The sequence below is a fragment of the Zingiber officinale genome, chromosome 9B (assembly GCF_018446385.1).
Source record: "Zingiber officinale cultivar Zhangliang chromosome 9B, Zo_v1.1, whole genome shotgun sequence".
Taxonomy (NCBI): Eukaryota; Viridiplantae; Streptophyta; class Magnoliopsida; order Zingiberales; family Zingiberaceae; genus Zingiber; species Zingiber officinale.
The window spans coordinates 101763886-101775919 of NC_056003.1; the positions used below are offsets into that span (position 1 = coordinate 101763886).

The 12034-nt window shown below is 41.5% G+C and overlaps 1 protein-coding gene across 2 annotated transcripts; it reads right to left on the reverse strand.

The window, feature by feature from the left end:
- Positions 1-5112: 5112 nt before the first annotated feature.
- Positions 5113-9314, reverse strand: LOC122024880. 2 transcript variants are annotated; one of them, XM_042583598.1, is made up of 5 exons: positions 7595-9314; positions 6439-6553; positions 6279-6360; positions 5683-5734; positions 5113-5359 (listed from the first exon to the last, which is right to left on the reverse strand). In XM_042583598.1, the coding sequence occupies exon 1, from the start codon at positions 9297-9299 to the stop codon at positions 8184-8186; it is 1116 nt and encodes a 371-aa protein (XP_042439532.1). In that variant the 5' UTR covers positions 9300-9314; the 3' UTR covers positions 5113-5359; positions 5683-5734; positions 6279-6360; positions 6439-6553; positions 7595-8183. The 2 variants fall into 2 exon arrangements, with proteins under 2 accessions (XP_042439532.1, XP_042439533.1); XM_042583599.1 differs by having other exon boundaries at positions 5157-5359; positions 7595-8075.
- Positions 9315-12034: the final 2720 nt, after the last annotated feature.

The window sequence follows — 12034 nt, forward strand, 5'->3', positions numbered from 1 at the left end:
GCGCCAGTTGGCCGAGAGGGAAGGGGGCGAAGGCTAAGATCGGGAATAACTCGGCAATTAAAGAAGTTAAACTTAGGGTTGATATTTATAACCTAAGGTTTAATTAAAAAGACCTAGGTTAATTTCTCAATCAACTCCCAACTTAATGAGTATTCCAAACAGTCTTTTATCGGCCCCATTAGTGCATCCCCTCTAAATACATCATACGAGCTTCGATTAAATCCCAGAAAATTTATAAAATTTTCTAAAAATTCCATTAAGACTTTTCGTCCATTAAACCTTATTATTTAATTATATTTGCTGTCGTATTTTACAGCCCCCACCTGTAAAATAGGTGGGAACCATTACTCACCACCAATACACGCAAGTGGCCCTCCTCTGGACGGTAAAATACGGACCAGATAATCCACACTCCACTAATGTACTTACGATGCTTTTTATTTATTCAACTATTCATGTTTTTTTTAATATTTTGACCCTTATAAGGTCATTAAGGTGCTTATTTAAAACCATTTAATTAACGAGATGTACCTCCCAGTCTATGTCATTGTAGTGTCTGTAACTCTACTAGTATGAGTCCATGCCAGACCACCAACAGATGTGACTTCGAGATGTAGTGTCTTTCTAGACTCAGTGCTAAGTCCTCAGGGACTTTAAAAGATGAAGGATTGAGATCAATTCTTTTGGGTGCATTCCCAGAAAGACTAAGTTCTCGTGAATTCCAAAGGGTGAAGAATTGGGAATAACTTCTTTAGGTGCATCCCCGAAAAATCTAAGTCCTCACGGACTCTGAAAAGTAAAGAATTGGAAACAACCCCTGTGGGTATGTCTCCAAAAAGACTAAGTCCTCTTGGATTCTGAAGGGTGAAGGATTGGGAATAACCCCTTTGGGTATATTCCTGAAAAGATCTCATGGTCTCAGTTATATGAACTCAGAAATGCACAGACTTGAAAGTACATAAACTCAGAAGTACATGAACTCAGAGGTGTATAGACTCAGAAGTACATAAACTCAAAAGTGCATGGACGCAGAAATTCCGGGGCTAGGGAGTGTAAGGATTGTGAACATCCTAAAGCAATCTTGAGGTCAGGGTACCTTCTTAAGTAAACCGCTTCTAGTTTTTCCTTTCCACAGTTAAATGATGACACAGGATCATCCCCACTAAAAAACGTTTACACCCCGTCACTTAGGCCAATGAGAACATTCCCTTAGGAATATCTCTCCTGGGCTCCACCCCCTTCGACTACCTTATTTTATTATTTTTATTAACACATCTTTAAGTAGCAGTCCACCAAGGGACACAATTAGTCAGGCCGCGAGAACAATCCTCCACGGACTCTCTCCCTTGCACTCTGATCTTTCCAGCCTTTATGTTAATTCACCTTTACCAGCTTTCCTAGATGTGGAAGTCCAGTCCACCAAGGGATGTCAGTAGCCAGGCCGCAAAAGTAGTCCCCTCTAGAGACATCTACCCTACACTCCATTCCCTCCAACCATATGCTAGATCACTCTCTCCAACTCTCATTGAGTTTAAAGTCCAGTCCACCACGGGATGTTAGCAGCCAGGTTGTGAGAGCAGTCCTTAGAGGGGATCTTTGCCTTGCAATCCAACTCCTTCAGTTGTTTTGTCTCCTCATTCTCATTGGCTCTCCTAGAGGCAGCATCTTCATGGCCAACCATGTAATGAATCCCGGGATAATGGATTAGCCATGGAAGTTCTGATGGTCAACTGAATCGGAGGTCAACATCAATCAGCTAGATCGAAGACCAGTAGCAAGGGAAACATCTGTCAAGTCCCACATTGTACCACTCAGTTGACTTCCACTTGTCTCCCATATGTTGGGACCATGTCGTGTAAGGTGTTGTCCAACACTCGAAAGGACAATCGTCATGCCACACCTGTAGGTAGGATGCCCTCTTGTCTTCAGCATGGTGAGGGTATAAAATGTCAGAAGATGTTATAGATGAGAAATAATAGCCAACCCATACATGACATGGCTAGTGTAGGTGATTACACACGTGGAGGAGAGTTCCATTTCTATAAAAGGTTGAAGGGGTTCAATGAGAGGAGGCTATTGATCAATTGGCCGTGATCACTCAAATAAGAAGAGAAAATGGCACTATGAGTAAAGAAGAAGCAGAGGTAGTGGGTTGACCCAATCAACCATTGCTCCTCCACTTTTTATCTTCCTCTCTTTCTTCTATTACTTCAACTAAAGCCCTTCCTCCAAGGAAGGAACGCTGCTCCATAGGCTATCAAAGCCCTTCCTCTAGTGGGAAACCTCTCTTTTCAGCGCAAACCCTCTCCTTGAAGGAGGTACCTTTTTATTCAATACTTTATTGATTTAAACATAGAGAGGTAAAGCCAACAACATCGGCCTAGCTCACCGGTGTTAACCTTGCAGGTCAGGTCAATAGCTTGGAGGCATAACAAGTTACAAGGAGACAGTAGTATATGATCAAAAAGTGCGATAAAGGGGAGTTGAATATTGTTTGTCAAAAAAATCTTTCTTTTTAAGAAAATAGAGATAGATGGTGAAAAGTAAAACAAGACAATAAGAACTCAGGCGGTCTACTTAATTCATAGTCCAACGAATACTATTCCAAGATTCACTATCCCTTGGACTATTTTGAATGGGCAATCACTAAAGTCTCCTCTCCAAAAAGCTTTCAGAGAAGGAGGAGAGCGTATAGAGATGAAGGTGATAGTAACAAGCTACTATCCCTTTGATAGTAAATGAGAGTAATAAAAATACCGACGACTAAAAGATGAAGTTTGAAAGTAGGTTATCGGAGAGTGTCGGCATAGTAGTAGCAAGACTTGCATGGACGAAGCAACATAACAAAGTATGAGACGTGGAGAGAATTGATCTACAGTCTTGGACCTCGAGGCTTCTTTTATAACTTTTTTATTCGGTTGACTGATCCTTTTTTGGTCGACCGGCCTTCAGAATTTTCTTGGCTTTGCATCTAGGTTCATGATTTGTCCAAATCGTATCTTCCGTGAAATCAGCCTAGATCGATCGACTAAATCCCTGTTCGGTAGACTAAACACCAAGAATTTCCTTTTGTTGTTCAATTCGATCTAATCTTTTCATACCTATTTGGTCAACTAATCACATGTTTAGTCAATTGAACTCTATTATTTCTATCATCGTATGGTCCAATCTTATCTAATCTCTAGTTACTAAAAATGTTTGGTCGACTGATCATTCTATCGGTCGACTAAACCAATATTTCCTTCTTTGACTCAACTTAAATCTGATCTAATCTCATTACTAAGGATTGATTGACTGAACCACTTGGTTCGGTCGACCGAAATTTTGGATCATGTTGAACATTATTTTTCTACAAAACAAAGTTACCACAGTATAATAATAATGATCCTGCAAAATAGAGTTAGAAATAGATAAGTATGCATGCATTATTATGATAATTAGGACTGTCTCGATCTTAACTTAGAAATCTCTGTTTGTTTCTTGAGTCGGATCAGCGCCTAAGGTTGTCCCGACTGGGACATGACCTCACCACCACTCTACTCCAGGAATTTATCTCAACTTACTCTGGTCCTCCAGACTTATATAGACTTTCTCTAGTCCTGCTAATATCTAATCAACCTGATTGAATAAAATTTTCTTGTAACACTGAGTTAACACAATAGATATAAAATTATAAAATAAAATAGTGTTAGCAGCATTAAGATTCGCTGGTTCGATCGACCTAGACCATTCGACCACACTTACTTGGAGTTTACTCCTCCAAGACTTCTCATCTATTTGACCTCCTGTTAGAACTAATCACTCGATAAGCTTCTCACCACTGCTAAAGCCTTTAATCATCTTGACCACTTGGATTTACTTATCACTTAGTAGATTACTCACTACTGTCAAGCCTTCAATCACCTTGATAACTTAGACTTACTAGTCACTCGGTAAACTACTCATCACTGTCAAGTCTCTAGTCACTTTGATCATTTGGACTTACTAGTTACTCAGTAGACTACTTCATCACTACCAAATCTTCAGTTACCTTGATCACTTGGATTTCATTAAATATATTGTTAAATAAATATTAAAATTCTAAAAGTCCATTGTATTAACAAATAATATCTAAAAAATTGGAAGCTTTTACAGAAGTAAACCTGAGGCCATGGACGGAAGGTTTGTCAAAGAAATGTTTAGTTATTTAAGATTGGAGGCTTTACTGGCGCGAACTCTTACTAAGTATTACTAGGTATTGTGGTAAAATAGGAGGTCCGGGAGCTCCGTGAAGGAAGATTCTGACCTCATCACAAGGTGTTTTTTTTAAATCACTTTGATGGTCTTCATGTAATCAAAATGGTAATATGTGACTACCACTGTATTGGCAGTCCTAGGAATTCATTCTTTACTTGATTTTGACAATGGAAGGTCTTCAAAATATTTTTGGGTGTTTGTTTAGATACACACCCCAAAATTCAAGATGTATAGTCAAGCATCCAGAAATCTCATTATAGTAGCATTCCAAACAGATCTGCAGAGAGAAAAAAAAAGTATTGAAGGATTATAATTCAGATTGATAAACCATGTAGCTAGTTGCAGTTACTAATCTACGCTCCAGTTTCACAATTTGGTTTGCCTTCCAGACCCTAAGAGTAAGTTTAACCAGTTAATTGTTCTATAATACACTATTTAGTGTCCAGGGAAGATGTCTTTGCCAAGAACATTAACCTACAAAGCACATCAACATTTTATAAATGAAAAAGAATCTACCTAATCTAAACAACAAATTCTAATCGTTTTTTGAACATGATCAGTAAGTTGATTTAGTACAATTTGCACATCAAGAATGAATTCAATTACAGTTCAAAGACATTTATTATTGGCTATTAACGGTTAACTTTAAGCTGATCTACTGTAACCAGTAAAAAGGAACTAGCATGCCCACAGGGAGATCTTTGGCATCATGAAATATGCTGCAATATCATAATCAAGTGCAATATCATAAATGAAATTTGATAATTTCATCCTAATGCTTGCTTCGGGCAAAAATAAATAAATAAATAAATATTTTTTAAAAAAAATGCAACAAAACATTTGCTATCAAGTAATCAGGTAGTGACACCCAACTCGCATATCAGTCCCTGCATTTGCACATTAACCATTGTCTTTTGACATAAAGCATCAATTTTCTTGCTGCACTAAAGAAGATTAAAACATGCTTAATATATCAAATATCTTGTACATATAAAATTATACAGTAAAATGGGATGTACAAAGACTTCTGTTTCCTATAATCTGGCAAATATGACTTCTATTGCAGCCGATCAGCAAGCTGCGGAAATTTCTGAAGCAGCCAAGTTACCCCCTGGATAACTACCTGGATAATAAAGTAGATGAAAAGAATTGCTAAAATTTGGGTAGTATAGAGATTAGTAAGTTAGAATTGCTTAGAACTATAAATATTTCTACTGCATGAGAAACCATTCAGTCTTGTTACTAAATAGAAAATAACTGTGGAATATGTTAGGACCATAGTGAACAACCAGCACAAAACCTCCCTTCTCATGTTTTTTCTAGGCTCAGCAGAAGTAATGGGACCGGTTATCATAATTCAAGTACCATGTCATACAGCAGAAACAGAATATAGCACAAATGCATACACTGTAAAAGGTACATGAATCAAGTTGCAGGGTAGAGTACCAGTGCTAAATCTCCAGGCTTCACAGCAGGTTCCACACAATCTCTACCATAGCTTTACAAAGGAAGTAGAGAAAAAAAAGGTCAACTTGAATCATAAATAACAAGCAGAAACGTTAGATGATTTGAAAGTAAAGTTATGGTTAGTTTTGAAATTGATAGCGAGAGTATCAAGAATATGTTCCATCAGTATTTTCTTGAACTAAGACATTATCTGTATCAAACCACCATAAGTTTCTCAGCCAAAGGACCACCATAAGAAGAGGTTCCCAGCCCATGGTTCCAATGCTACTGAATTCTCAAATAGTTAACATGAAATTAAGAAGCTAATAAAGATGTTGCTAATTATGGAAATGGGGAAAATAAGAAACACTTTAAAATACAAATGACAGAAGCTACGCATAACAGTTTTAAGAAAGACATACACTATATGCTTGATAAACAAAAAAGGCTTGCCCTAGATGACAATGCCTTATTCAGCGTCATCACATCATCCTGTTATATTATCATACACATATGCTGTGTACCATGATAACCACTCACTTGATTTCACTAGTTAAAGCATAATCAGTATTATAAACAAACAAAATGGAACATACACTATTTGTCTCTTGCCCTCCCGGACTTCAAATCGGTAGAAGCTGCATCCTTTGCTAAATGGAAAAGGCTTCCTGCGCCACTCTGTACAAGGGACAATGTCTCTGAACAAGTAATGTGAGGTTCCTAAATTTTGGTTTAGTTATATCAACTCTTGTATACCCAAATGCCATGTGACTCCTACAGCCAATGAATCTTCTTTAGATATGTCATCAATAACAAACTGAAGGTCAGTACTGGTTGTCTTGGTGAACTTCTTGAAGAACTCAAGAATAGCCTGTATCATTTTAAATATTTATCATAACAATGCAACAGTAAAGAATCCATGATCCAAGGTAATTAGCCATCCAAGTATATATAACGAGATATTTGTTCCTAGGAATGTAGAAATTCAAATCTTGCCTTAATTTTTAATTTCAAAATATTTGGGCTCATCAAGACTTTTTGACCAAAATAGTTTGATGAACCTAAACAACTTATTTTAACTAAAAAAATTAGAAAAAAAAACATATCACATAGATATCAACCTCATGAACCCAATGGTACCCTGCTTGTCAAAATTGATAAAATTGTCCCTTAAAATTGTGTGTGTGTGTGAGTGTGTGTGTGTGTGTGTGTGTGTGTGTGTGAGAGAGAGAGAGAGAGAGAGAGAGAGACCCCTTGAATGTTGGAGATTAAACCCTTATCCTCTTGTGTTGCACATAAGACTCCGTTGCTCCTTCTCTGGGCTCTCTTGTCACAAAGTAACAAGGCAAAATAACTCCAAACCCCTACCTGAGAGGTATTTAAACCAAATTCCATAAATTCCATCACTTAATCCTGATTAATCTCTAATTGAATTAGGCAGAACCTGCACAGTTCAAACTCCATCACTATCCCTCACATCAAAAGTTTTGTAGGTTGACACATACATTCCTAATTCTAAAAATTAAAGCTTCCCATTTTCTTAAATTTAATTTCTGTTATATCTTAAATCAACTTATTCAACCACATAATTAAATAAACATAATGCTAAAGACAGAGAAAAGATCATGATACAGGATTTACTATCACTCATACGAACTCTAATGGACAACTGAATTAGTTTCTACAGATGAAGTGATCGAGGAAAGTTCATCTTCTTTGCCTATGTTCTTCAAGGAAGTTCGCTGGAGACAAAAAATGGGTTACAAAGTACTATCAGTGTGCCGTTTGTTTATAGCATGAGAACTAATCAACCAAGTGCTTTAAACGAAAAATAACTGCAACAAAATCCTTCACTTGGACCCAACGACAGACACATTCATCATCCGCATAAAATCGAAACTGATCTTCTAACCTTGCGCCCAACAAAAGGTTGGGCGAAGACTAAATCCTCGTAAACGCAATCCTCTGCAATCAATGACTCCACGGCAAGAAAATCCCGACAATTTATCCCGCCGTAGAAATCTTTCACCACATCCGCCGCCGTCATGATCCCCAGAGGATGGACTATGGCAGTCTTCACCTCCGAAGAAGCACAGACAATGGGAGGCCTCGTTGAGACGGATGATGTGTTTAAACTCGATCGATATAGAGAACAAACCGAAGCTGAAGGAGACGGAAAGGACATACTCCGCCCCGCTCCTAAAGCCCTAGCTAGGGTTGGAGTTCCATGGAACCCGAGATGGAGCGCGGTGACGGATTCCGGCATCTCCTACCGCTGCGAAATCGCCGCCGGCGAGGGATGAAAAGATGCTGCTCTTGGCAGAACAAAACGGCATCGCTGTATGCCACCCGTTTTTTTACTAATCTGATGCGCTTCGCTTCAAGCAGATGTAATGCGGACCGGGCCGGCTGTGAACCGGCCTAGCATGGCCGGAAACAATCTGGTTCATATCTCTATATCAGGTCTGTTTGGGTTAGACCGTGTCTATTAAACAAAACGATCAGGGATATTGCAAGTTTACACAGGTCCACCAATGTGTCGGATGTCTGATCTTTCTCATGCACTCGGGAGGAGCGATGTCATATGTTTTTGCTCCAGTAAGCTTATCGAGCAACATGACTCTCATTCTAATCAACTGACTATACACTTGATCCACTGACTGTCCGAGCGACCTCATTCTCTCTTCCAGTTCCCGTCCACTTCTCCTCGCCAAACGCACCGACATCCCGACCTCCCGCCCAACTCCATGCGCCACCGCGCGCCGCAGACTCCGAACACAGGACGCCGCAGCCTCCAACTCATCCAGAACCGCGGCTCCACCTCTCCTCCTCTTCTCGAATTCCAACTTCACAGCCTTGTGCAGATCTCGCAGCTTTCCTCCCCACCCCGAGGCCTGACGACCCGGCTGCGCCGCTGGCAGCCCTCGTCGCGCATTGAAAGAAACGGCGATCCAAGTGGCCGCGACCGCCAGCTGCGTCATCGCCAACGTTCCGCGCAACGCTTCCCGGAGCTCCGCCGTGGAAGCATCGGCGCTCGCTTGATGGTCGCGTGCCGCCGGTTCTGCATTGCCGGCGATCTTCTCGCCCAGCTTCCGTAAATTGAAGTCGCGCAGCTTGTCCAATTCGTCGCATCGCTTCTCCGTCGCCTCGCACTCAGCTAATGCCACCGTCGCCCGTCCAGCCACGCCGGAGCTGATCCGCTCCTGCCGCGGATCCTGATCAAGGTAATGCGAGGCCGCGTACATAGATCCTGTGTACTTCCTGAGCTCGCCCATCCTTTCTCGCAGCCCATTGCACGCGTCGAGCAGCTCCACCACGCCGTCGGCGTAGCCCTGGATCAACTGGCGGTCTCCATGGGTTGCAGTTCGGTCGGCCGGAGTGGCAAGAAGCCTGTCCGTCATCCGCTGAGCTGCGAACGTGAGGTCCAAGGCCTTGGCCAGCCAATGCCCGCTCGTGTACCGACTGACGCTGAAGGGAACGAGACGGAGTTCGTCGAGCTCTGACATGAGCCAGCGGTCAAAGGCGGTTCGGACCGGCGGCCACGGAGAGACTGGGGAGGGGGCGAGCTTGGACCTCAGCGACAAGGTCCGCTGCAGAAGGGAACAAGAAGACCTCATGGCTCGATGCCTTTGTCTGCCTAGCTAGCTAGCTAGAATGAGGTGAATGCACACAATAGAGTAGATGCATGATATATGGTGGAGCATGCATGGGAGGAGAAGACAAAGGAAATAAAAAAGGATTTGGAGTTTAAGAGCCATTAGGTAGACTAAGTATGGTGTTCCAATGGAGAGCAAACACGAATTGAATGGGAAGGGAATATGTTGGAAGGGATAACTGTGCTGCCGGCAATCCGCTAGCTGCATGCCGAAGAGGTTATATATATATATATATATATAAAATGCTGTTGTATATTTTATTTTCACAGCAGCTAGCGCAAAATGTGAATGAATGAACGATATATTCACTCACTTGAATTTTAGATATATATATATATATATATATATATATATATATATATATATATATATATATATATATATATATATATATATATATTTATATATATATATATATAAATGTTGTTGTATATTTTATTTTCACAGCAGCTATATATATATATATATATATATATATATATATATATATATATATATATAATTAATGTTGTTGTATATTTTCTTTTCACAGCAGCTAGCGCAAAATGTTAATGAATGAACGATATATTCACTCACTTGAATTTACGTTGAATGCATCTGAATGGAGAAGAGGTAAAAGAGATACGAAGTTTCATTATGAATAGAATTTTAGTCCCATATTAGGAATTTTAAGGTATATTGGTTATTTTATATTGATTCACATATATTGAGCATGTGAATAAATATATGAAGATCTTTGGACGAAGAAGGCCCTTCTCTGGTTCCTATTGGCGGTAGAGCAATTCCCCCCCCCCCCCCTCCTCTTTGGCCATGGGTCTACGACCACAAGCAAAAGGTTTAACACACGAAATGCTGAATCTCCATTCCCCTTCTCCTCGATCGTGCATTTTTTGCTCAGTGGAGTGCTTGTGAAAACAGTCGGGTACCTTTCAGTTCGCCATGACCATCAATACTTGGTGAGAATTACGATTCACCATTGTATCCTGGGAAACAGACGACCTAAGAAAGTCTCGAAGCACAGCCGGAGGTGGGGCAAATTCGTTTCAAGGAAACTGTGTTCGTCGTAGGCCTCGATTTACTCAGTTCACTTGTCCGACCATTTTCTATGCTTCGCTATGCTGTTCGCCTAGCAACTCGCTCACCAGAAGCCTTCAACTTGCTCGGCAGCAACTTGCTCGGTAGCAACTCGCTCGGCAGAAGCCTTCAACTCGCTCGACAACAACTCCCTTGACAGCAACTCGCTCGGCAAAAGGCTGCAACTTGCTCGGCAGCAACTCACTCGGCAGAAGCCTTCGATTCGCTCGGTCGGCCACTTTGCTCGATCGGACTCTTCGCTCGGTCGACCATAAGCTTCACTCGGTCGGACTCTTCGTTCGGCCGACTTTAAGCTTCGCTCGGTCGGCCACTTCGCTTGGTTGGACTCTTCATTCGATCATCCTTAAGCTTCGCTTGGTCAGCCTCTTCGCTCGGTCGGACTCTTCACTCGGTCGACCTCTTCGTTCGGTCGGCCTTAGCATATTTCTCTCGGTCGGCAAAAGCCTTCGATTCGCTCGGTCGGCCTTAGCCTAATTCGTTCGATCGACCATAACCTATTTCTCTCGGTCGGCAGAAGCTTTCGATTCGCTCGGTCGACCTTAGCCTATTTCGCTCGATAAACAACTAACTCGCTCGATCAACAACTAACTCGCTCGGTCGGCCACTGTGAAGCATGCGTTAAGTACTTGGCAGATACCAGCTCCGGTTGATAGTTTGAGATTATCAACTCAGGTCATTTCAACAATTAAGTGATTTTAAATTCTATATAATTTTAAATTCAATCAAGTCCCAAAAATGTCCGACAACCTATTATTTGTGCTAACAATATATAACTTGCTTTTGATCCATTAATGAACGCACAAACGTTGTTAATTGTAGTAGAGTGACGAGCTCTAAAGCAAGTGAGAGACAATACGTAGTATCACTGCAGTTTTGTATTTGATCCCGTCCGGAATCTGAGTCAGACGGAGGGTGGGCGAGCGGTTAGTGATGTCGACAAAGGGTGACTGAGCTCTCCGAAGGTACTATTGAGGACGGCTGACGAGGGGTGATGACGAAGAGGATGGTACACGGGTCCTGCGCATACTCAGACAAGCACCTTGTACGTTAGGGACCAAGAACCAGGGAAAAAGTTCCCGGAGCAGGTCCTCCGATGCTCAAGTCAGGTACTTTTTCCCCAGAAACACAGTAAAACGTAGAAGGAACAAAGTAGAAGATAGATGCGAAAAAGTTAGTGAGCGTACCTGCACAAGGGAAAGGACCCCCTTTTTATATGGCAGTGCGTACTTCTGGCGTCTGACAAGTGTCAGGGAATGTCGGATGTCAGACCTTGTCTGGCGATGAGTGATGTGTGACATCCTCTATTCCTCTTATAGGTCGGCGGAAGGTTCTGTTGGCAGCGAGTCATAGACCGTTAGAATATTCTCTGACACGCAGCAGTTATTCTCTGACAAGTGGTTACGATTCTCTGACTCAGTTGTCGTTTTTACTGATCGGGCATGGACCAAAGAACTCTTGACAACTAGCAATCGACGAGCCTGACCTAGATATATCTGAGTAGTCCGCCATATCCTGGTCGGGTGTACCAGGTTCTTATATGTGGGTCTGTTTGAGAAAACCTAACCGGTAGAGATAGCTCCCGCTCTTCCTTTACTGTTCCT